The sequence below is a fragment of the Artibeus jamaicensis genome, unplaced genomic scaffold (genome assembly GCF_021234435.1).
Source record: "Artibeus jamaicensis isolate MK-2021 breed Jamaican fruit bat unplaced genomic scaffold, CSHL_Jam_final contig_482, whole genome shotgun sequence".
NCBI lineage: Eukaryota > Metazoa > Chordata > Mammalia > Chiroptera > Phyllostomidae > Artibeus > Artibeus jamaicensis.
In genome coordinates, this window is record NW_026521857.1 from 9,151,495 (window position 1) to 9,177,045 (window position 25,551).

Genomic DNA, 25,551 nt, shown 5'->3' on the forward strand with positions numbered 1-25,551 from the left:
GCAAACATTTTGCAGCACGTAAGGGATGTTCCAGAAAATAGGGTAAACTGTGAACGCTTACAAAAGTAAATCTAGGCAAAGAGTCTATGTAAAAAAACAAACCAACCAAAAATAATTTTTAAAAAAACCCACAAGACGCAATGTTTGAAAAATCACACTCATGTTTCTAAGACCTCATCAAATATATCTCTGGCAATCCCAGAAATTAAATTGATTTTAACTACTGATTTATGTTGCTGATGTCAGTCTATCAACACCTCCAAGTAGCTTTTCAGGGACAAAAACGCTGACCAACTCACCCCAGTTCACCCAGGACTGTGTTGCTTTAGGCACTAAAAGTCTTGTATCCTGGGAAAACCTCTCGGTCCTGGGCAAACCGGGACAGTTGGTCACTCTAGAAAGATGCCATCCTGGGTATAAAATTACCCAGTTCTCTACAGAATGACTAAGTCACCAGTATGAACTAGAAACACACAGTGTCGATGTGAAAATAAATTAGTTTCCAAGCTTCAAGGAGGAACAAGAAGCCTCGCGGAGACTGGACATCCCCTCAACACGCAGCGCAGGTCCAGCGGTCAGGAAGCGTTCGCTGGAGGATAAGTCCTCAGATACATGTTTGCTACTTGCCCCTGACATTGATTAGGCCCATCTCCCTTCAGATCAAAGTGCTGTTCTCCTCCCTTGGGACCCGGTTTGAACAGTGAAAATTGCATTTTCTGGCCATTTCCAGAAAGAATCTGAGTAAAGAAAATGTTCAGTTTCTATACAAACAGAAGACTCTGTCTTCTCTCAGCTTTTTAGAGAGTCGGGCTCATTTTATTAGATAATTTTCAAGAAAAAAAGAACTCTAACAATAAAAAGTGGTTAACTAGCCAGTGCTATCTAATCTTATATTACCTCATGGCCATCTCAGAGATCAAACCATAAAAACATGATGCCATTTTTTCTTAACAGATTTGGAAATGAAGAGCAGAGAGTACCGTAAGTTAAGTTCAATTTAAAACATTGTAAAAGTAAACAGAAGACCCACTGTTCTTAATGCAAATATTTCAGCAAATTTAGGCTACCAATTCAGGCGAGAAATGGTAAATAACAGCTGGGAAGGTTAAAAAGCTATGAGTAAAGAGGCCTACAAATTTTTGACAAGATATAGCAAGATCCGCCAGCACTTGTATAAACTTGGGGCTGTGTACAGAGTATAAAAAATGTCAGGGGGACTTCAGAGAGAAAAGGAGGGCTGTTTTTCTTACCATCGTGAACTTGGAATGCCAAGGTTGTGATCTTCTGAGTGACGATCATGAGGGGCCTGAAAGGGAGACAGAGAATAATCGAGATGAGCAAAAGTACCCCCGGAACTTTTATTCTCTTTCTCTGTGTGGTGGTTTTTCATCTTCAAGATGGGTAAATAAAATACAAAGGCACTGAATTCAAAATCAACGCTTTTTATTTCCCTTCTGAATCACTGTACATACGTAGCTCTAACGATGCTGAACAAGACCACACCAGGAAGTCCCTCTCGAGCTATTTATTACTCAAAGTGTGAGTTCCATGCCCAGTGCCGCCAGCATGGCCTGCAGCTTGCTGGAAATGCAGAATCTCACACTCTATTCCAGAACCAGAAAATGAGAATCTGCATTTTAACAAGATCTCCAGGGCATTCGAATGCACATTCGAGTGTAAGCAGCACTGGTTCAGGACATATAATCCAGTGCCGTGGTCCCCCCTGGATGAGACGTAGTTTGGCTTCTCCATTCTAACACATTCTGATATGCTTTATTCTATGAAAGGCTATCCTTCCGTGCACATGTAGTAAAAGATGCATTGGTAAAATGGAGCTACCTATGAATAAACCATTTTGTAACAAAAAGTAACACCAATCTCAACTTGAAAACAGCCATAAAATATAAACTTGCCCAAGAAGTGCCACCCATGTCAACTAGGGTGCCAAGATGATTCAATGGAGGAAAGAATAGATGTTTCGACTAATGGTAGTGGCACAACTAGACATCCACATATAAAGAATACAGAAAGTAATTGAACTGGATCAAGAGATTTACACAGATGTAAATCTTCATGGCCTTAGATTTGGCAATAATTTCTTAATGAAAGAAAAATAATACATTAAAGGATATTGTTAAAACTTAAAATCATTGTACCACAAAGAATGTGCCCATCAAGTAAGTGAAAAGGCATTTCACAGAAGGCATGAAAATATGTGTAAATCAGAGAACCAACCATATGGGAAAACATACTTGCAAACAATATCTCAGACAAGGGTTTAATCTCCAAAATATATAAAGAACTCACAAGACTCCACTCTAGGAAGACAACCCAATTAAAAAAATGGGCAAAGGACTTGAACAGACACTTCTCCAAGGAGGATATACAGAGGGTCCAGAGACACATGAAAAGATGCTCAGTATCAATAGCTATCAGAGAGATGCAAATTAAAATCATGAGATACCACTTCACACTAGTCAGAATGGCCATCATAAACAAACCAAAAAACAACAAGTGTTAAAAATGATGTGGAGAAAAGGGATCCCTAGTGCACTGTTGGTACGATTGCAGACTGGTACAACCACTATGGAAAACAGTATGGAATTTTTCTCAGAAAACTAAAAATGGATCTGCTTTTTGATCCAGCAATTCCACTGCTAGGATTATATCCTAAGAATCCTAAAACACCAATTTAAAAAAACCTATGCACCCCAATGTTCATAGCAGCACAATTTACAATAGCCAAGTGCTGGAAGCAACCCAAATGCCCATCAGTAAATGAAAGGATCCAAAAACAATGGTACATTTACACAATGGAATTCTATGCAGCAGAAAGAAAGGAGGAGCTCCTACCCTTTGTGACCCCATGAATGGAACTGGAAAGCATTATGCTAAGTGAAATAAGCCAGGCAGTGAAAGACAAATATCATATGATCTCACCTTTAACAGGAACCTAATCAACAAAACAAACAAACAAGCAAGCAAAATATAACCAAAGACACTGAAACTGAGAACAGGCTGACAGTGAGCAGAGGGGAGAGGGGAGGAAATTTCAGGGGAAATGGGTGAACGGTTTGCAGAAACAAGTATAAAGGACACATGGACAATAACAAGGCGGGGTTGGAAACAGGAGGGAGGTGGGGAGGGCTGTGGGGGTGGGCTGGGATGAAAGTAAAAGGCAAAAAACTGTACTTGAACAAAAATTAAAAATTAAAAAAATAAAAACAAAGAAAAATGTGTAAATCATATATTTGTAAGGTTGATACTAGACTGTATAAAGAACTCCTACAACTCAGTGATTAAAAGACAACCCCTCCAGCTCCGGGATGCAAGGGGCAGCCGTCAGAGTGAATAACCAGTGCCCTAATTACTGAGCAAGGGACAGCTGCAGGTTACTGCAGCGTCTTATCCACAGTAAATCTGAGCAAGGTATTTGAGGACCATGGTCTTGTTTGAACGTGGGTTTGGGCATTTGACCTCTTTGTCTCTCCCTTACCTGGTTAACTGAGACTGTATATGTGTATCAAAAACTTATGTGATCACTTTCTGACTAAGAATGACAATTCTAGAATAAAATCAGAAATGTATGTTTTTCATTTACTGGAATAACTCAAATGTCAAATAACGAGTTACAAAAATAAATAATGGTACAGATATGGAATACTCTGCAGTCATTAAAAATACTTTTGTAAAAAATACTTATAAGTAGAACAATCTTTACAGTGTGAGGAAGCAGGCTATAAACAGTGTACAATATCATTTTTGTAAATAAAAACGTACATACATGCATGGAAAAAGTATTAAGACATACATTAAAATATTAACATTGTTTTTTGGGGGAAAAAAAAACGATGACTGAATTTAAAAATGGCCCAAGGATCTGAATGGACATTCCTCCCCAAAAGATACACAAATGGTGAATGAGTACATGAAAAGATTTTCAACAATAATTAATTATGAGAGAAATACAAATCCAAACCACAATGAAATACCGCTTCTCAAGCAATGGAAGGACTAGCACTGAAAAGACAGCTAAAAGTGCCGGCCAGGAGCCGGGGAGCTGGAACACCAGCGCGCTGCTGGTGGGGATGCTGAGTGCCTCGGGGACCTGAAGGGCTGCTTCAGAAACAGGGGCAGTATCTCGAACGGCTAAACACGGAGTTACTGTAGGGCCGAGCAACTCCACTCCTTGAGCCGTGAGATTTTGTCTTTCATGGGACTTGAAAATGTTCTAAAAGCAGACACAAAAGAACACGTACTGTATGATTAAATGATATATATGAAATGTCTAGAACAGGCAGATCCACAGAGAAATGAAGTAGACTGCTGGGTGCCTAGGCTGGGCAAACTGAGAGGAAATAGGGGTGACGGGGAATACATTCAGGTTTCTTTCGAGAGTCATGAAAGTGTGAAATTAACTGTCATGAATGGCTGTACTCTGTAAATTTACCTTATGAATATGTTAAAAAGCCGCTGAACTGTATACTTTAAATGGGTGAATTGTATGGCGTGTCAACTGTCTATCTCAACCAGGTTGCAATTTTTTAAATGCACCCGTTTTTCCAATCATCTACCCTAGTTTGGTACTTTTAGTAGCTCTATTCTTGCTCAACAGTACAAGACAAAATTCCACTGCTCTAACTACCATACTTTCTTTCAAACCTTCTTTGTTTATGCTGGCTTTCTGATATCCATTCTTACGGCTTCTCACTGCAACTGCTGTCTCTGACCCTACAGACCGATGCTCGTCTATACGGATTGCTGAGGCTCTGATGAGTATCCAGCGGCAAGGATTTCCAACCTTTCCCATCCCATGGCACACACAAACTACCAAAATTCTGTGGCACACCAAAAAAACACACTTTCCGCTGATCTGGAAAAAAATCAGGTATAATTTTGATTCAGTCACACCAGATAGCTTCGTTGTGTTTGTTGCTGTCATTTTTTAATTTGACAACCTAAGGGGGAAAAGGTCAGTGCCCCTGACTGAACAGTCAGGTTTTGTATGTTTAAAATTTTTTGTGACACACCATTGTGCAGTGGCACACCAGGTGAACATCACTGTCCTTCAGCAGTGTCCCTTGCACAACCCTGGGATGTCCGCAGACTCCGTGCCCTGAGCCCAGGCCAGGCTCAGATGTGTGGGACGATGGACTTGAACACAAACTACTTTTAGGCCAAGTTCGATGTGTGTCAACTGCACTTAGCCACTTCTCTGTGAGTCCATTTCTTCTTTAATTCTCCTCATTCTAATTCCCACTTTCCATCTCTTTAACATAATAAGCATGTAATATTTTCAACTACTGTATTAATATAAACTAGCAAGATAAAGCATTTCGAAAAAGTACCAACGAATACACTTTCAAATGTTAACACCTACACCCAACTTTATATCTGACTTGCAAAAGCATGGTGGCCAGTAGCCAGTGGCCACTGCTTGAAACAAGATTCTGACTGTTGTGTATGAGGCTAAGAGAAGAGTGAGTCTGGCTGCAGAGGGGAGGACACCTGTGCTCTGCTGGGCCTGGGGGGAAGGTGTGGCAGCCAGCAGCCGGCGACGTGCTCATGTTAAGGCAGCAAGATGTGCTCACAGCTAACACTGCTGCAACCACGCTCTTTTATAATGAAAAAAAACAAAAAAACCTCTACTATTCCGGAATGCTGACGTTTGGGTCCACAAGTAGAGGCTAGATGGAAGGTTTCTACCAGACCAAATTTGTCTTAAAGACCATTATCATCTCGCAGCTCACTGCCTGATATTCAACAAAGCCTCTGACCCACAGCATACAACAGATGCTGAGAGCTGTCTTTCTTGGAAGAGATTCACTGTGAGCATCACACCCAAGGTAGTGTCATAAATGATGTTCAGAGCAGTACGGTTTTCTTTCCAAAGCCTTTGTGTCATCTTTTTTACCTGTAAGATTGAAAGTCCTAGGAATCTCTAATAGGAACTAATAAGCTCCCTGTTTTCCTTACACAAATCCCAATGAAATTTTTTAAAATTTGAGACACACTCTCTAGTGACTACGCAATTTGCAAATCAAGTAAATTCCTACATTTGATTTAATTCAAGTGAAAATATATATTTATATTTAATATATATATATATATTTAAGGGTCTAAAAATAGATATATCAACACAGACAGTAAAAACATCATGGAATTAGCCTACCTTTCTGTCTCTATAGAAATACGGCATTTGTCTTGCTCTATCTAGGGTTAGATTTGATGTATTCCATAGTTACGCACACACTGAGATAACTAAGAATGACTAAGAATTACTCAATATGAAATCTGCATTAGTAGGTCTATGTAGAAAACATATTGGTGCCCTTGTTGAGAAAAAAATGTCCCTTTAAAAAAAAACAAAACCCTGAAGAAACTATGGATCAAATGTTGTTGCTGGTCATCCAGACTATACTGTCCACAATGTACTCCTTCTGTTTCAAACATCTGAAGAATTTCCTAGCAACTGTATTAAAAAACAACTCACACGTGTGATCACTGATTATGATAGAACACACTGATAACTTGTGAGAAGCAGATCTAAAATCCTCAAACTGAAACCTGTTCACTAGAAGGAATGAATTTAGAATTCCTCCTACATTCCTACTTCGCCATGGAGTGAGGAAGAGCGCCATATGCTCTTGCTCAGAGAGAGGTCTCTCTGAGCAATTTTTCATTGATGAATTTATTTAAACTTACGGGTAGATCAAGCGTCAAACGTAAAATGCACAAGTTACTGAAATTCAAACATCAAACCCATGAAGTTACTAATTTAAAATAAAACTCAAATACCATGTATGGTGCATTCCAATCAAAACATAATATAATCTAAGACATGTCTGTTGGTTTGTGGTTGGAACTCATGGTTTCTTTTTTTGCAAAAATGCAAAACCCAGCATCCACATGCACATACTACAAGCACAGGAAGGACATAAAAAGGCTCTTTGATACAGCCAAAGAACAGGACAATGAAGCCTTAGAACTTGAGCTGCATTCAGATTTTCCTCCCCCTGAAAAGTGTGCCCTGTCCTTGGATTTGTATACACCTGTCAGTCATGTGCCCTGCACTTGAATCCATGGGAACCATCTGACCAATCTGAAGTCAGGGTTTGAGTCCAGCACGGTTGAGCTGGGGCCACTTCTTTTTTGTCCCATGAATTTTTCCCATGATTACAAAGAAAGCTAAAGAAAACCAATGTTTTCTTCCCAAACTTAAGATTATTAGTCAAACTGGGATAAGGAAATATAGGGGAAAATTAAGTAAAGGAAAACAGGCAGTTGGAGATGTGTTTAGGATGAAGAGCAAGGAAACAATGCCATCTACCTCTCCCTCCCCATAAACATAAAATCAAGGCCTGCTTATCCAGACTGTAGGCAATTTAGCAGAAGTGGTACCCACTCACCCATTTGCATGTCTTACATCAACTCCCAACAAAAATAACCTATCTTTAAAACATTAAACAAAACTCCATTTTGAGCAATATCCAATAAGACCTGCCTGCTTTACCTTAATCTTAGTCCCTAAAGTGGTTAAGTTCTCTGCCCTGGTAAAGCTAGGATGGAACAATGAGGCAATGTAGTCAGCGAAAGAGCCAACCAGACACACAGCTGGCTGGCCAGCATCTAGCTGGATCTGACCCTCAAGGGTCTTATCTTCCCCAATGGGTCGTTTTAGACCCCAGAAGTTATCCTTTATATTTTTATTACTTCTTGTGCTCACTTCAGCAGCACATACACTAAAATTTGTATTACTTCTTTGTTTATAATACAAATCCACGTATAACACTTACATACTAGGAAAGCGAGGCGTCAGGCAAGCAAAAAGTTCGGCAGGGTGGGAAAACCCAAGTACAGCAAACTTCCAATCAGCTGTCACCTAGGCCAGGACTGCCAATGTGAACAACAACCAGAGGCACCCAGGTACAGCACAAACTGTGCCTGGACCTCGCAGCTGAGGAGCAGAGGAGGTTCAGACAGTACCCACCTCCTCGTGTCCCTGCTGCTTCTGCCCTGCCTGCACCCCTGCTCCCTGGGTTACTTACTAAGGAGGTTATCAATGCTACCACAGCTTTAGTGGAAGGCTCCTAAACGCCTTTCAAATGTGCCAACATTGTGGAAGAAAATAAGGGATTCCGGGAGTCACAACAAAGAATGAGCACAGCTCCACCGGGCTTCCTAGGGTTGTAGCTGAAGGTAGCAGGAACTCCTCTGGACTCAGAGTTCGTGGTATCTGTTTAGAATCATCCCCTGTCAATCAGAGCAAAGTGGGCTTATACTCTTCCCACTCATCTTTTCAAAGATTTCATATCTATACTCTGGCACCCAACCACAACAAAATCACCAGTTCTCCACTGTAACAGGAACCCACCAAATGTACTTCATATAACCTAGGAACTCATGTCTTTGGAATTAAATTCCAAGTGACTATGCTAATTACTAAAAAGCTGGCAGCAGCCTGATGGAGAAACACAAAATAACCAAATACTGAAATCTCTTCACAAATATGTTCTTGTTCCAATCAGAGAGAACCCAATTATTTCCACATGCTGGGCCACCCAGCAGAGTGATCAGGATGTCATAACAGAGGAAAACATTTCCCATGGAACAATAGGGCAAGTGACCTCCACCAGGAGGAAGGCAGGTGAGTGACATCGCTACTCTGGGTTACAAGACACATAACAGGGTAAAAGGGAAGACAAATGGCCCTAGTTCTACTCCTGTAGGCTACAGTTCATAGTAACATGCATGCAAACATATGTAAATAACATTTAGGGTGTCTCATTATTATAATCATATAAAAGAGTAAAACACTTATTAAAATCATCAATAAAGCACACCCCCTACAGAATCACTGTCTTAGCATTTTATTTCCTCCTACTCTTTTTTCTACACATGTCCATATTCATAAAAATGGCATCTTAATGCATGTTATTTTTTTTGAGGTTTTTATTTTCCATCATCTTTTAATCATTTGCCAGTATCATTAACATACTTTGAAGACATCATTGTCAATGGATACATTTTAGTACCATCATTTAATCATTCACCTCTTTTGGACCATTTGGCTACTTCCAATTTTTCATTATTATTCACAACAGTTGAACATGCTTATGAATAGATTTGATTTCATTAATAATGTAATTCAATTTCTAGGAATTTATCCTATTAGACGATATGAACGCTTTAAAAATTCTTTCTTGAAATTTATGGCTAAATTGCCTTTCAGAGGGGTTGTACAAACTTATACTCCCACTGGTAATGGAGAAGAGTTCTCCCTTCATAACGTTTTCAGAAGCACATGAGCAACTCAAATTTCCAATGTGGTGGGAGGGCCATAACTGGCCTGAACCTGGCCTGCCCCACAAAGGAAAGACCATTCTTCTCGCTGCTTCCCTCAGAAGACAACCCAGTTTGTACCCTTCTCTGAGCAACAAAGAAGAATCAGTTCATTATCACAAACTTAAAAGGGAATCAAAAAACAGCTCTATTACAAGCAATTGCTGAGCTGCCCCGGAAAAGAACAGTAAATGTGTTAGTATCTGTAATTGCCCACGTTCACAGAGAAAGCACAGAGGACACTCGCCACTGTGTGCGTTGATCTACACTGGATTAGCAGCACTGATAAGAGTGTATTGTGTGTTATCCTCACCATTAACATCAGTCTAGCCCTTGAAAACTTTTATGACTTTCAGAATGATAAATAACGTTTCAAGCACCAGATAATCTAAAATACAGCAAGTTTATGTGTTCCCCGAACTAGAAACATACACTGTTTGACACAACACCAGTCTAATCCAGTCCCATTCCACTCCTGTCTGTGCTCTTTCGCTACAGGTGTAATAAAGGGTGTGAGGCACTTGGGTTTGCACGCATGCTCAAAAGAGGGCAGCTACCACATCGGACTGCTTTAAACAGGCTCAACTTTGTAATGCAACTTTATTCCTCGACAGAATCGTAAATAAGATTTTTAAACTGAAATAACAGTGTTTAATTCCATTCAGAAGGAAAACATGTGGTTGCTTGCATGGTAATAAAGAGAAAAACTGGTGACAATATGTGATCTAAAACAAGGGTCCCCAACCTCTGGGCTGCGACAGGTACCGGTCCAGGCCTGTTAGGACCTGGGTCACACAGCAGGAGGTGAGATTGAATATAATGCACTTGAAGCATCCCAAAACCAGCCCTCACCCCCGACCTCAGTCCATGGAAATTTGTCTTCCACAAAACCAGTCCCTGGTGCCAAAACAGTTAGGGCCCAGTAATTTAAAATATCTTGTCCACTTTAGGTTGGTACGTGCCTCTCCCTCTACATTAACTGACATTATCCAAGAAGATGAATTCATGTCAGTGAGGCACTGTACATTTACGGTGGTGGGAGGAGGGGGTGGTGGTACAGGGAAGGCTGCTTAATAATGCACTATAATTTTTTTAAAAAAGACATACCTTCAAGAACTGGATAATATGACTACTCAGCAATCAGAAAACTAAGTTGCATGCATTTACAGGTGGAAGACATGTTTTCTACCACTTCCCTAACAACAGTCCTTTCTAATTCAAACATTCTACAGCCTTCCAGGTAATGTCTGAGATGTCTTAATACAAGGAAATCCAGCGATGCCAGAAAACAACCTCACCTGAGGAAACGTATCATGGCTATTCTGCTGAAAGTCAAGTTGACAGGAACTGATTTCCATCCCCGCCCTGCTGCCAAAGACCAAATCCACAGCATTTCACAAACACATTACTGTTTCCCACAAATACCCTTTATTTTTCCTCATGGTAACTTCCCACAATTCTGATTATGCTAAAATTATGTAACAATCATTCAAGAGCTTATGGTTTTATGTATGACACCAGTAGAGGGGGACACGTGACAAGAGCAGGAAGAGATGTGGACGGCAGAGGCACTCTTACCTGCATGATTGAGGCTGGGGTGGGGGCGGTGGTAGTGGTGCATTTGTCAGCTCAGCAAAAGGTCTATGAAATCACAAAGCAATGTGTAGCCGTTTCCTAGAGCCACCATAACAGGTTACCACAGGTTGGGTGGTTTAAAACCAAAAACATCATCTGCAGTCTGGAACCTGAAAGTCCCACACCAAGGCATTGGCAGAACTGGTTCCCCCTGGGGGCTGTGAGGGAGAATCTGTTCCATGCTTTTTCCCAGTTTCCAGCAGCTGACAGCAACCCCTGCAGTTCCCTGGCTTGTAGCTGCATGGACTTCATACAGAGACACAACCATGATGAATTTAGGGGCCAGCTTAATCCAGTGGGTCTTCATCTTAACTAGTTATATCTACAAAGATCCTACTTCCAAATAAGGGCATATTCTGAGCTTCTGGGTATACATGGATTTGGGGGGACACTGACCAACCCAGTACACAATGATATGCTCACATCTGAACTTCCTATATAAACTTGAAGTAGGTAACTGGACATTCACTCCACTGTCCTTGCTCACTGCTGTCTCCAATAACTGTGCGGCATTTGCAGGTTCTCCATCAGTGGAGAGCGATGAAGAGATGAACCTTTTGATGCAGGACCAGGGTCCTTCCCTGGCATGTGGACCTGCTGAATGACGGCATCTGCCTCTCACATAAACCCCCATCCACACCTCCAGAATCATTTCCTCTAACACAGGCCAAGAAGGTAAAGATGCTCTCAAGGAAATCTGAGTGCAGGACTCTTACTTTGTATAATCCTCCCCACACCCTTTACGCATTGTCACCCACAATGAATTCAATAGCCATTACTTTAATATACTCAACTTGCTTTGGTGACTTTCCAAAGACCCAACTTAGATTTAAAGAAATTGTGCTCTTTCCTTCCATATATAATCAGCTTATATGTAAGTACGAACTGGAATGAGTTTTAGAACAAACACAGATGACACTAGATAAGCATGCACATCACCTGATGGAAGCAGCAGAGCCCGGGAGTGCCAGCTGCAAACACTCCAGGCCCCAGGGTCTCTGTGGGTATGATTATGGGCCACAGGCAGCCCGGGCCACCAAAAGCCAGGTGCAAGGTCCAAAATGCAGTGAGTGACTGACTGGTGGGGGAAGGGACCAAGGTTAGGGTTAGGGTTTGGGGAAAAGATTCCCCCACACACAGGGATGATAAATATTCCTCTAATTGGCAGAACTCATAAGGCAGAGGCACGGATTAACCCAGCGTGCCTGCAGACCATGGGCTTTTTGGCATTGCCGCTGTCTGCAGTGCACAGGGAAGGTGGAGGTGGCTGTAGATGACGCAGGGCCTTCTCATCATCTGCCTGGTACTCTGGAACCTCACTGGTTAGTGCAAAGAACACAAACTAGAGAAGGGGCAGGGTGGGGGGAAAGACGGCCAGCTGGGAAACCTGCAGACATGAGTAGCCCCGTGGGCCTGCAGAGCAGCGAATGGAGCCAGGAGACAGCCAGGCTGCCCACCTGATAGGACGTGGGGACACAGAGACGTGGAGGCTAAGGGGAGGGGAGGTGGCTTTCTGGGACCTCCACGGACACCTGTCTGACCTCTCTGTGCTCCTGCAGAACTGTCTCCTCTGCCCAGCACGCCTTTCCTCCTGCCTGAGCGTCTGCAGGCCTGGGTACTGCACCTAGTGTCCTGGGAACCCACAAACAGCTGCAGAAAGGAGTGAGTGAATGTACACTTTGTGCCTTGAGAAGAAAAAGTGATGTAGGTGAGAAACAGCTAATAATCTACTTTGGGCTAAAGTAAAAGTTTTTTATTCAATATCCCAACCAAATGAGTAGGCAGGTATTTAATTGAGGCTTCTGGAAATATTGAAGAAAGGACTGACAAATGCCAGGTAGGGTATTTAACTCATTCGTTTACTGAATCACTATTAAGAGCCACAAACTCTTCTAAGTATCAGAGGGGTGAGGTCACGGTTCTGGGGTGAACCAAAAAAATGAAGTTTGTTAATTAAACACTAGGGAGAGTTATAATCACCATTTAAAAGTTACTTTTAATGCTATAACTTCCCAACTATAGTGTTATCTTTCTTGTTCCCATATTTTCCATATTTGGCTGGCAATACACACCAATAAAAAATAAAAAGAAGTTTGTGGGCTTGTTTCAGAAAAAAATCGAAAAACTGTTCCATAATCTGGGGGAAAAGGAATACAAGAGAGAAGACAAGTCAAAGAGAAACAGGTAAAACCCAAAGTAAAGGTTTTACTTTGCACGAAAAGCCACCCCGAGACCAAACCATAGACACGGAAATGTCAGTGCCACAGTCTTTGCGGCCCAAAGCGAGACTCGTGCCCCCCTACGCCTCTTCACAATGGGATGGGTTAGATGCCTGATTTGCAAAGCTTGCAGAAAGGACCTGTGAGTTATAACCCCCTTATTTCACTGCCTATTCTCCAGTAACTCATCAAGTGAAATTTGGTTCGACCTGAGGGGAGACCTGGAGTTCTCTCTGACCTCAGACTGCCCACAGGGAACAGAACCAGCTCCTCAGGAAGTAATGTGTATAATACACAGTGTGCAGCGAGGTGTCCCTGTGCCTTAGTGTCCGTTCCTCAGGACTCATGAGAAGCTGTTACTGAATGAACATCAACAGAGCATAGAATTTTCACTGATCCATCCATCATCTTCACCAGGTGACCAACCAGGGGAAGCGGGGCCCACCAGGTAAAGGCCGGGTGACACAGCATCTTCACAACTATTGTGGAGACCTCCCGCTGCGCCAGGCATTGCCTTTCTAGCTGCTGCAGGTCTCATGGGCCTGGTGGGGAGAGGCTGGGGCAGCCTGGGGACACTCAGGAGGGTAAGGCGGCAGCTATTTACCGGTAGTACGGAAGAATTCCTGTATTAGTAACTAGGAGAGGTAAACACCAACTCGACATTAAAGGCCTTAGCATAGGGGGTCAGCAAACTTTTACTGTCAAAAGCAAGACAGCAAAAATTTTAGGCTTTGCAGCTCAGACAGTTTCTGTCAGGACCACTCGACTCTACCATCATCATGCAAAAGCAGCCAGAGACAATGCAAGGGAGTAAATGCCTGGCTGTGTTGCAACATAACTACAAAAGCGGGTGGTGGGCCAGACACTGCCCACAGGCCATGGTCTGCAGCCCCTGCCTGACAGCACAACGGGGCTCGCAGTCCCACGGAGCAACCAAGTCTTCACTCTCACCTTATTGGCACCGTCTTGCAAACAGACTGAACTGGGCACCCAGGGTTCTGATGTGCGCACTTGGTCCTTACAGACCCCAAGACAGGGAGTCAAAGCCAGCAGTCAGAATGCCCCCCACAAATTAAGACACTCACCCAGAAAAATCCGTAGTGAGAATCCCATAGTGAAAGATGTATATTCTGCTGACATGGCACATCGTCAGGTATCCCATTGCGACAAAAAAGGAGTATCTGAAACCAAAAATGCACAAGATCTGATTATTACGCATTACAAGAATGTACTCAATCAATTTTCTCTTCTTCCTCCCTCTCACCCCCTCATTCACAATGTCACAAGGTCCTGTCTGGTCTGTGTATGTCCCAGTCCTCCCCAGCCCCCCACTGCTCTGAGCCCTTCATCTCGTCCCGCCTGGACCCCTGCAGTTCTCAACTTTGGCAGCATAACAGAATCAGATGGGGAACCGTAACAAACCACGGATGTCGGGGCCCCACCCCAGGTATTCAGGTTTAATCAGCACAGCGTGCACAGGGTGGATGTGACTCCAACGTGCAGCCAGAGCTGCTAACACTCACCTGTGAGGTCTTGCCCTCAGAGTTTCCCCTTCACAACCATCACATTTACACAATGACCTCTGCAAATAAAAATCATCACCGTGTGCCCACCACTCTTTTCCTGAAACACTTTGTTCTCTTGACTTTGATTCTCAACAAACAAATGGAAACATATACCGTGTTCATGGATTGGAAGAATTAACATCATCAAAATGTCCATACTACCCAAAGCAATATACAGATTCAATGCAATACCTATTAAAGTACCAATGGCGTATTTCACAGACATAGAACAAACACTTCAAAAATTTATATGGAATCATAAACGAGCCCGAATAGCAGCGGCTCTTTTGAGAAAGAAGAACAAAGTAGGAGGGATCACAATACCTGATACCAAACTGTATTACAAAGCCACTGTAATCAAAACAGCCTGGTACTGGCATAAAAACAGGCACATAGACCAATGGAACAGAACAGAGAGCCCAGAAATCAACCCAACCCTCTACAGTCAATTAATATTCGACAAAGGGGGCAGTAACATAAAATGGAGTAAAGATAGCCTCTTCAGCAAATGGTGTTGGGAGAACTGGACAGCTATGTGCAAAAAAATGAAACTTGAGCACCAACTTACACCATACACCAAAATAAATTCAAGGTGGATAAAAGACTTAAATATAAGCCGTGACACCATTAAAGTCCTAGAGGAGAACATTGGCAAGAAAATCTCAGATATTTCACGCAGCAACATTTTTACAGATATGTCCCCTAGAGCAAGGAATATAAAGGAAAGAATAAACAAATGGGATCTCATCAAAATAAAAAGCTTCTGCATGGCTAAAGAAAACAGTATTAAATTAAAAAGACAACCAACTGTATGGGAAAACATATTTGCCAATGATACCTCAGACAAAGGTTTAATCTCCAAAATATACAAAGAACTTACACGACTCCACTCTAGGAAGACATCGAACCCAATTAAAAAATGGGAAAAGGACTTGAACAGACACTTCTCTAAAGAGGACATACAGAATATCCAGAGACACATGAAGAGATGCTCAATATCGTTAGCTATCAGAGAGATGCAAATTAAAACCACAATGAGATACCACTTTACACCAGTCAGGATGGCTATAATAGACAAAGCAACCAACAACAAATGTTGGAGAGGGTGTGGGGAAAAGGGGACCTTAGTTCACTGTTGGTGGGATTGCAGACTGGTACAACCATTATGGAAAACAGTATGGAATTTTCTCCTTGTTTTCTTCACACCTCTTTGGTTCATTCTTCCAAGGCTCTTGCTCAGCCTACCTTTCTCCACCTACTCCTTAGGTGTTAACATTCCTAGTGCTCTGCCTGCCCATGCCTGAGACTTACCACCTACTCCATATCACCCTGTATCACCACCCTATAGTATAACTGGCCATACACACACACACCCCTGCCACTCAGAACATCCATCCATGTGTAATTATAGAGATGTGAAAATCTCATTAACTATCTCCCTTGCTGGACTGAAAACTCCATGGAGGCAAGGATGACATAAATGTGCTTTGTGTGTGTTGAATGAACAGTTAACTAAGTAACAGATACTTGTCTTAAAGGTCTCCAAGGGTCTCACTGACTAGTTACATAAAAACTCCTGATCTCAGCATGCAAGGCGCTTCCCACACTAAGCTCTACTTCGCCTTTTTGCTCTCATCTCCGGCCACTCTCCGCGTCCACCATGTGTTCCAGCTACACCAGACTGCACACACCCCACAATTACGTCCTGCATTTTCAGGTCAGATATTTTTCTGCAAGCTCCTTCCTCTGCCTGCAACTCCCTTCTCCATCCTGGCATCTATCTGGGGATTGTCTCTCTATAAGTCAAGTCTCAGCTCCAGTGCCACTTGGCTTGGCCTTGCTCCATCCATTCATGCCATCCCCACTCCCAGCACAATTCACGGCCCCACTGCCTGTATCTTTCTAGTGCTACATAAGGCATACGTAATTATAATATTAGAACTATAAGTGCTAATTTCCCCAACTCACTGTGACCTTGAACATCCCAACCTTTGACCTAACACATGAGAGGTTAACTGTTAGTTGAAATAAACTAAAATGAATACATTAAACATTTAAAATGACTCAGGAACCCATCAGAAACACGCATTCAGAAGGCGTAAATTTTAAACATGTATATTCTGATGTTAAATTATCTTGAAATACACAAATTCACATCAACAGAACTCATAAAGGCTAGATCAGCATAAGGAATAGTAAACAGTAGGAATAATAAAAATCCATTTGGTAACGAGAGGAGCCAGATAAGGAGTGCAAAGAAGTTCTACACATGCTAACACACTATATAAAACTTTACATTCTCTTTCCCATCATTTGCAAAGATTGCCCCCTATTGGGTTCATCCGCAACCCTTTCCAAACCAGAAGGTGGTGAACAAAGCCAATGACTAAGAAGAAACCAACTCCCTTCAGAGCTGACGCAGAAGCTGAAATAGGAGTCGGGCCGGCTGGCCTCCAGCACACGTTCCCTTTCGCAGCCAGTTCCTGGAGGTCAAGGCAGAGAAGCACAGAGCACATTCAAAAGACAGGTTCTTCCAGGGCCCTTTCAAGTGCAGCCGTGCCTGCTGCTTCCTCTTTCCCCTCAGAACGAAAAGCGAGTTCTGTGCAATTGCTATACTCAGAGCTGCCTGTCGAGGACGGTGCCAAGTGCTGTGCCCCAATAAATAAAGCAATGCATTCAAGCCCCGGACAAACCTGAAAAATCTAAGGAAACATGTACTCTGGAAACACACCAACACGGGTTCAAATTCCAACCCTGGCAAAACTAATCTGTGGTGTGACATATCAGGACAGCAGTTACCTTAGTAAGGAGGGCTGTGGGAACCACTGGGGCAGGTGGTGCGGTGACATCCCCTTTCCAACTGGGCATGCGTGTGTGAGTATATGCACTGTGAAAACGCATCACAGGGCACACCTGTTTACCTCTCCGAGTCTCATTTCCTCATCTCAGGGGAAAAAATCTATGTCCCATTGTGTCGTTCTAGAACAAACACATTTGCAATAATAAGATTTCAATTTTCTTGAATTTGTTGAGGTTTGTTTTGTGTCCTATCATGTGATCTATCTTTGAAACTGTTTCACGTAAATTTGAAAAGAATGTTATTTTGCTTCTTTGGGATGAAAGGTTCTGTCTATCAGTGAAGTCCATTTTGTCTAGGGCATCGTTCAAAGCCACAACATCCTTGTTGATTCTCTGTTTGGAAGATCTGTCCATTGTTGACAGTGGGGTGTTAAAATCCCCTACTATGAGTGTGTTGCTGTCAATATCTTTCTTGAAGTCCTCCAAGATTTTCTTTATGTATTTGGATGCTCCTATGTTGGGTGCATATATGTTTACAATGCTTATGTCTTCTTGATGGTTTCTTCCCTTGAGTGTTATGTAGTGACCTTCTGGGTCTTGTTTTATGGCCTCTGTTTTGAAGTCTATTTTGCCTGATCAAAATATTGCTACCCCAGCTTTTCTTTTCCTGGTCATTTGCTTGGAATATTTGTTTCCAACCCTTCACTTTCAGTCTGTGTAGGCCTTTTGGAACTGGAGAGCATTATGCTGAGTGAAATAAGCCAGGCACTTAAAGACAAATACCATATGGTCTCACCTATAAGTAGAACCTAATCAACAAAATAAACAAGCAAGCAAAATAGAGCCAGAGACAGTGAAATACAGACAAACTGGCAATAATCGGGGTGGGGAGGATAATGGGGCAAAAAAGGGGAAGGGTATCAAGGAACAGATATAAAGAACCCAAGGGTGAAGACAACGGGTTGAGGGGGAGGATTGAATGTGGGAGGTGGGGGTGGGTAGGGCAGGGGAGAGTAATGGGGACAAATGGGGGCAACTGTAATTGAACAATGACGAAAACAAAAATAAAAAAAAAAAATAAATGATACACTAAATAAGAGTTTACATATTAAAAATAAGGAAACCTAATATATTTAAAAGATCTTGGCCTGGCACTTGGCACAAAGCAGGTCCTCTGAAACTGGCCTCTGTCCTGGGAGACACCAACTACATTCTGCTCCTGTTGGTTCCTATGTGGCACATTAATGCCCAGGACTTCTGCCCAACATGGCGGTCTGGGAAGGAAACAGGTGACACCCCAGGGATTCTCTGGATGAATCCTGAATAACAACGGTCAGTCCAGAAATGGATTCGTTCCACGTGGCAGCAAACACTAACCGTCCCCTCCACATCCCAGCCATATGACAGAACTGTTAAAACTGGCTCAGTAAAAAGAACAGGACAATTCACAAAATATCATGAAATCCTGGTCTTGAGGAGAACTTAAGTGCGAACTACCACAAACCCCACATTTGACAGGAGGGAAATCAGAGGCACGGAGAAGCTGCGTCACCCTTCTGAACACACACGGCTGGAAAGAGCCGGGTTTCCTGACTGCGGTCTCCTGCTCTTTCCCGCATCAATAGGAAACAACTCCATCGTCTGAGAACTGAACCACTCCCTGCTTCAGCAGTACTGGCAACCACACAAGCAAAGAAAGAGAAAATCTTTTTCTGGCATCCTTTCTTTTTGGTCTTATGACACAGCCCTCTGATACCACAATATTACCGCCTCTCTGTAAAGTTCCACTCTGCCGAGGCTGCAGTCGCCCATTCCTGGCTGGACACCCACACAGAGACCCTCAGGGGCCCTGGCACAGGGCTAGTGTGCCCGTAAGTTCTTCGCCCTCCAAAGAATGGACCACACCCCATCAGCATCTTACAAGTGTGGGCAGAGCTGACAAATTACAGTTTGTAAGGAAATGTCCTGAAGAGATGGAACAACAGTTTTATTCATCATTTCACTGTTTCCAAAATCAAGTTTGGAAAAAGCCAGCTATTTTCACCCTACTTTTTAAAAAAAAACATTTTGTCATAATACAAAGCATGTCTGAAACCCATTCTTTCCAAATTAGAAATACGGGTTTCCTATTTCCCCTCCAAATGAATGACACGCTCTCCCTCTAGGAGGGCACTTAGAAGAGAGCTGATTGGGATTCAAATTTTCAGAGCTCATTTGCATACTAATTTGAATAACTATACATTAAAAGCATAAAAAAATATTTTCCCTTGAAAACCAGAAATTTATCTGAAGTCATTACAAGACCATGCACTGACAAGTTAAACTTCGTTGACTTTAAGAAGAAAAACCATTGTGCTATAATAATCTTACTAACCAAAGAGCTTTCCAAAGCCCAAATGCAGCATCTGCTTTTTCAGAGACATTGTCAGAAAAGTCTTAGTCATTCATTCCATAAATATTTGTTGAGGCTCTACTTGCGCCAGGCTTTGTTCCAGGCTCTGAGGATACAACAGTGAGCGAGAGAGAAAGGTCTGTGTTTTCACAGAGCTCACATTCCAGGGTCACTGACCGGCAGAACCAGGGCTGTGGTTTCCGAAAGACCCTGGAGACAGAGCCAGTGCAGAAGAGATGCCCCAGCTACGTTAACTGATGGTCTAAGCACGTAGCCTCGAGGTGGAATGAAATTACTTCTGTACTTTGAAATCAAAATATCACAGTAAAAATATTTCTTCTTTGTTTAACAGTTTCAGTACATACAGTTAAAGTAGAAAAAGTTCTGACAATTACACATGTACCAAGAAAACCACAGCCCAAGGCAACATAACAGACATACATGTCCATCACCCCCAAGTGTCTTCCTGTCTTTGGGATCCCGGTCACAACCCCCTGCACCACTCCGCCCCTGGGAACCTCTGATCTGATTTCTGTTGCTATAGATTAGCTTGCTTTTTGAAGAATAGAATTTGTGTGGCTTCCTTCACTCAGCATATTTATTTGAGATTCATTCATGTCACTGTGTGGACCAATCATTCATTCCTTTTCGCTGCTGAGTGGTATTGCATGATGGGGACCATTTGGGTTATTTCCAGTCTAGAACTAACGCAAATAGAGCTGCCTAATTCTGATACAGTGTCTTTCACCTGAGACCCAAATTGCACCCCACCTTTTTTGTAAAGCTTTCTCTAAAGACTCCCAACATTTACAGTTCCTTACCTCTCCTGATACCCCAGAGAACCTAGGGTTTGCCACGTGCGGCATACGGAAACAGCACTCCTTCCCCTGGAAACACATTTCAGAGGTCATGAATAACCTCCCCTTGCACTATTCATTCCCATGGTCTTACCTGTGAATATTGGACACACTTGCAGCGACCATGATTCCATAGCACACTAACACCAGCACAAACAGATGCGCAGAGTACCTGTAAGACACGTGAGGAAGAGGAAAAACAGTGAATGTGTTTCACATTCACATACTTACTGACTACCGTACTGATACTCCACCTCCACCCCACCAAAAAGCAAGTGATTAGTTAACTCATGTTTATGTAAAAGGAAATAAATCAAGCATTTTTGTTCTGTAGAATTAAAAACTTAGCTTGAAAGGATACGAGGAAGCCACCGCACAATCTGCCAGCTGCAGCCCCGGTAAAGCCAGGAATCGTACACGGGTGCTTATGCTTCTTCACAGACACAACTGAGAGTCCAGAAGAGAGTTCTTTCCTTCTTCGGGACTTGTTTTCCCCAATTTTAAAGTACCAGGACCACTAAGCTGTCCCAGATACCATGACTTTTACCTGTTTTGGTGACTGACTCAAAATACTCATCAATCTTGCCCAAATTTTATTTGAAAGAGTAAGAGCAGCATTCTAGTGCCCTGAGCAAATTCACAAGTTTCCTTGAGTTGTACTGCTAGAAATACGGGTTTGTAAAGCTTCTTCCTCCAGGAGCGCCACTCCCAAGGTCCTAACCCACGTACGTAGCAGACAAAGGTCCAACCCACACGTCTGCTTTGTTCGAGAATGACGCCCATGCCCCAGGACCAGCTGTTTCACTCCACGTGCAGGACAAACCCAACGCCTCCAGCGGTGATACAAGAACAAAACCTGTGTCCATAACATTTAGGGATGCTTCCTTGTCAGGAAAATGAAACCTTATAAAAATCCATTTTGCCCTGGCTGGTGTAGCTCAGTGGGTTGAGTGTGGGCCTATGAACTAAGGGATCGCGGTTTGATTCCCAGTCAAGGCACATGCCTGGGTTGCAGGCCAGGTCCCAACAGGGGATGCACGAGAGGCAACCATACATTGATATTTCTCTCCCTCTCTCCTTCCCTTCCCCTCTAAAGATAAATAAATAAGATCTTTTTAAAAATCCATTTATATAACCCAGGAGACCAAAACAGTGCAACTTCAAGAAAAATTCACCAAATTGACTTTAAATGGGTAGTCAAATTTATTGATTCCAGGTTCTTACAGTAACTGTAAATTTCTTCAACATCCCCATTATTTTCAGTACATACATATTTCCTTCCTTAGAACCTGGGAAATGCCAAGAATACTGCCACAAAACACCCAGATGATAACCATTAGAATGTATGAGGCTCCTACTCACCAGCCAAAACAAAAGATGATAAAATAGATGCCAAAAATGGTGGCAAACGTGTGCCGGGCCACGGGACTGGTTTTACCAGGACGTAAGTAGATGCGAAACCAGAAAGCAGCACATAAAGCCACGAGCTGGCATGCCACAAAATTCACCTGTAAGGGAGAAGGGAGAAGGAAACAAACCTTTACTGTTTGGCCTGTGTGAGAATGTTCTTGACATTTTTCAGATTCCCACATCAAGGTGCGTCTCAGACCAGGACCTTTCCGTAGTAGAGTGTTCACCTGGGGAGGAGCGAGGGACCGCAGGGAACTGTGCCCGCCTTGACTGCTTCAGGAAGTGAGCAGCCCGAAACAGCAGACCTCGTTTTACTGACTTCACTTTACTGCGCTTCACAGGTCCTCATTTTTTGCAAACTGAAGGCAAGACCCTCCACCAGCAAAACTCATGCCTCACTTTATTGCTATACTTGTGTTTTTATGTAGGTCTGGAACCAAACCTGAAATATCTCCTGTAGTTTCTTTTTTTAATTCTTCAAGACTGGCCAAGGTTGCTTTCCCACCCACAAAATGTGAGTTAATGTAAACCCTTTAGGTGACTGTGAGGTCAGTTTGCTGGGTCTCTTCCTACCAACCCTGGCATCATCCTAAAATAAAGAATATGTTCTTTTAGAGATAAAAATGAATCAGATACAAGAGGCTTCCCTCATCTGGTACCTAAGAAATCAAATACTTCTTCAAAGTAATCATCACCTGTCCCATGACTCTAATTTTTCTCATTTTAAATTAACACCCAACAAGCAAGAGCAGTGCTCAAATTCAAGGTGAGGCACTAAAGATCAAAAAAGCAACAGCCCTGCATTACACTTTCAATGTCAATGCTGTCCAGTTATGCCAAGTTGGCACCAGACTTCCCTAGAAAAACCTCAGTGATCTATCTATCAAAAATATTTCCCCTAACAGAAAATATAAAATAATTCCCTGACACCTACAAAAAGAGCAGCTGACTTAACACAAATTCAAAATACATTAAGTGATATAGCAGTCAATGAAAACTGGAAAAGTTGCTTAATCTTTTCAGAGTATTCTGAATGAAAACTTCAGTATCAATTTGCTTTTAGGGGACACTTATTTGAAAAGGGATTGAGAATATGAATATCTGAATAGACCCTCAGCCTGGGCAGTTTTCCATGCTATAGAAAGCTACAGCTGTAAAATTCATGAGGGCTGGGCTCCGAGGTAGCACCAGAGGTGGCAGACACCACCTCCCCTGAGGTCATTTTGGTTTCCTAATGAAAAACAAGAATACTGTGGACCCCTTCTAATTCATAGAAAATAATACTTTCCGAGAATTTTTTGTTCTTTTTAAAAAATGGGTTGTGCTGTGTTTCCCCTCCATTTGAAGCTCATTGTTCATCAGTCTTCCCCAAAACCTATTTCCCCTACTGCCCACCCCCACTTCATACCCTGAAAGGCACAGAGGAGGTGAGCTATATATGATCCTAGCCTGCATAATATTAGTCATGTCTTTTTATATAGCCTAAATGCACAACCCTGAACACACACAAAAAAAATACAGAGAAAAATAACCATCTTAGCAGTCTCAAAATGTAAAGGAATTGGAAAATGGCAAGGCAAAATAACAGTCTTCGGCAGGTCATCAATCAGATGTTCTTTCATTCTCTCACTCCAGGGTCCAGCCTGCAGCCACGGCAGAATATAGTTACTAAGGAAAGGACCAAGGGAAAATTGGCTCCAGTCCTTTTGGGTGGATGGTCATTACCGACCATCCCTAAACCTGATTATAGAGCAGTGGTTCCCAAGAGGCTGATAGTCCCTGGACCACCAGCAGGAGCATCTACCTGGAAACATGTTTGTTAGAAGTGCAAATTTTCAGGACCCACCTAAGACCAACTAAATTAGACATCCCAAGGATAGGTGCAACAATCTGTTTCAACAGCATTCCCCCAAGTAACTGTGATGTACACTCAAGTTTGAGAAGCACTGGAATAGAAGAGAAAGAAGGAGTGTCCCTGCCATCAGGACCATGGTGTTCTAACTAGAGAAAGAACACAAGTGATCGTAAATTAATATGATAATAACATTGTGTGAATTTGCTACACTGTATGTCCTTTAGATTCTAAGTCACAGGAGGGATGAGACTCAGGAGGACAATAAGAAATACTGTTGAAACAGATAAAGATCAAGGGGGAGTTAAAGACACTAAAAATACTGCTGCCGGGGTCCTACCCACAGTACTTCTGACTCAATAGGCCTGACATCAGGACTCTTCAACACATTCAGCTTATTCTACTATGCAGGTAAGATGGAGACTCCTAGTTCGGAAGTTTAAAGACAGAGACCTACAGAGGCACCCACAAGAAAGTGGGCTTCCCCAGAATGAGGAAAATCACAAATAAAAGACAGGGAGGATTGCATTGTGAAAGCTTTGGGGTGGGATGAGATGGAACAAATTTAGGAGTGAGCAAAGCCCAAAGGCCATCACTCAGCCAGCCCAGACCGCCTCAGCATCCTGAGAGTCTCCCGAACTGTGTCTGCCTTCTGTAAGACCCCTTTAAACCTACCTCCAAGGAAGAGACAGCCTTACCATGGGAAGACTACACCTAGTCTCGTCACCCCAGAGATGGAAAGAAAAAAGAAGAGTCACTGGGTCGTTGAAGCAATCTGCCATTTTTAGGCATCATAATATAATGTGTAGCCAACTGAATGCCCTAGTTCTGACATTAAGACGTCAGCTGGGCATTTCTCGGTGATTCACTGATTAATTCTGCAAACATCTACTGTTGGACTCTATATACCAGATGCTGGGGACTGGGGGCAGCAAGCAAGACACTGTCACTACCTTAAGGCAAGGAGAGAAGACTTGCATGCTCTGGGTTTCGATTCAATTCCTTCCTTTCTTTCTTTCTTTTTTTTTTCTTTTTTCTTTTTCTTTTTCTTTTCTTTCTTTCTTTTTTTTTTTTTTTTGCGTGCAAACTGTGTCTTTGTGAGAACTGGTCTCTAATGTCTCTTCCAGCTCAAAGGGTCTATGATTCTATATCCAACCCGAATCCTTTCCTTTAACTGTTCATGGTAAATGCCCAAACCCAAGACTTCGTTACGGATTAAAAGCTTCCCCCTATGCACAGACACAGCCCTCCCCACCACCCTCTACCCTGGAGTGAGTTACGGAGGGCTAGCTGAATGTGCCACAGCGAACTGTTCCAAGGCGAAAGTCGAAACACCCACAGCACCACTTAACTCCAGCGAAAGGTTCCATCGGAACCCTTCTGCAATGACCAGATATACATCTTACAAGGTACAGGCCAAAGCAAAATTAGATACCATTTCATATCCATCAGAATGACTATTATTTAAAAAACATACTAA

At 42.5% G+C, this 25,551-nt stretch overlaps 1 protein-coding gene across 1 annotated transcript in view; it reads right to left on the reverse strand.

Annotated features, from left to right (window-relative positions):
- Positions 1 to 25,551, reverse strand: part of MBOAT1 (membrane bound O-acyltransferase domain containing 1) — a 107,821-nt gene that overhangs the window by 36,212 nt on the left and 46,058 nt on the right. The window contains exons 2-5 of the mRNA XM_037153631.2: positions 22,172 to 22,317; positions 20,904 to 20,981; positions 14,282 to 14,377; positions 1,251 to 1,306 (exon numbers count right to left, since the gene is read on the reverse strand). Coding sequence (XP_037009526.2) covers positions 1,251 to 1,306; positions 14,282 to 14,377; positions 20,904 to 20,981; positions 22,172 to 22,317 — 376 coding nt within the window. The remainder of the gene's footprint in view (positions 1 to 1,250; positions 1,307 to 14,281; positions 14,378 to 20,903; positions 20,982 to 22,171; positions 22,318 to 25,551) is intronic.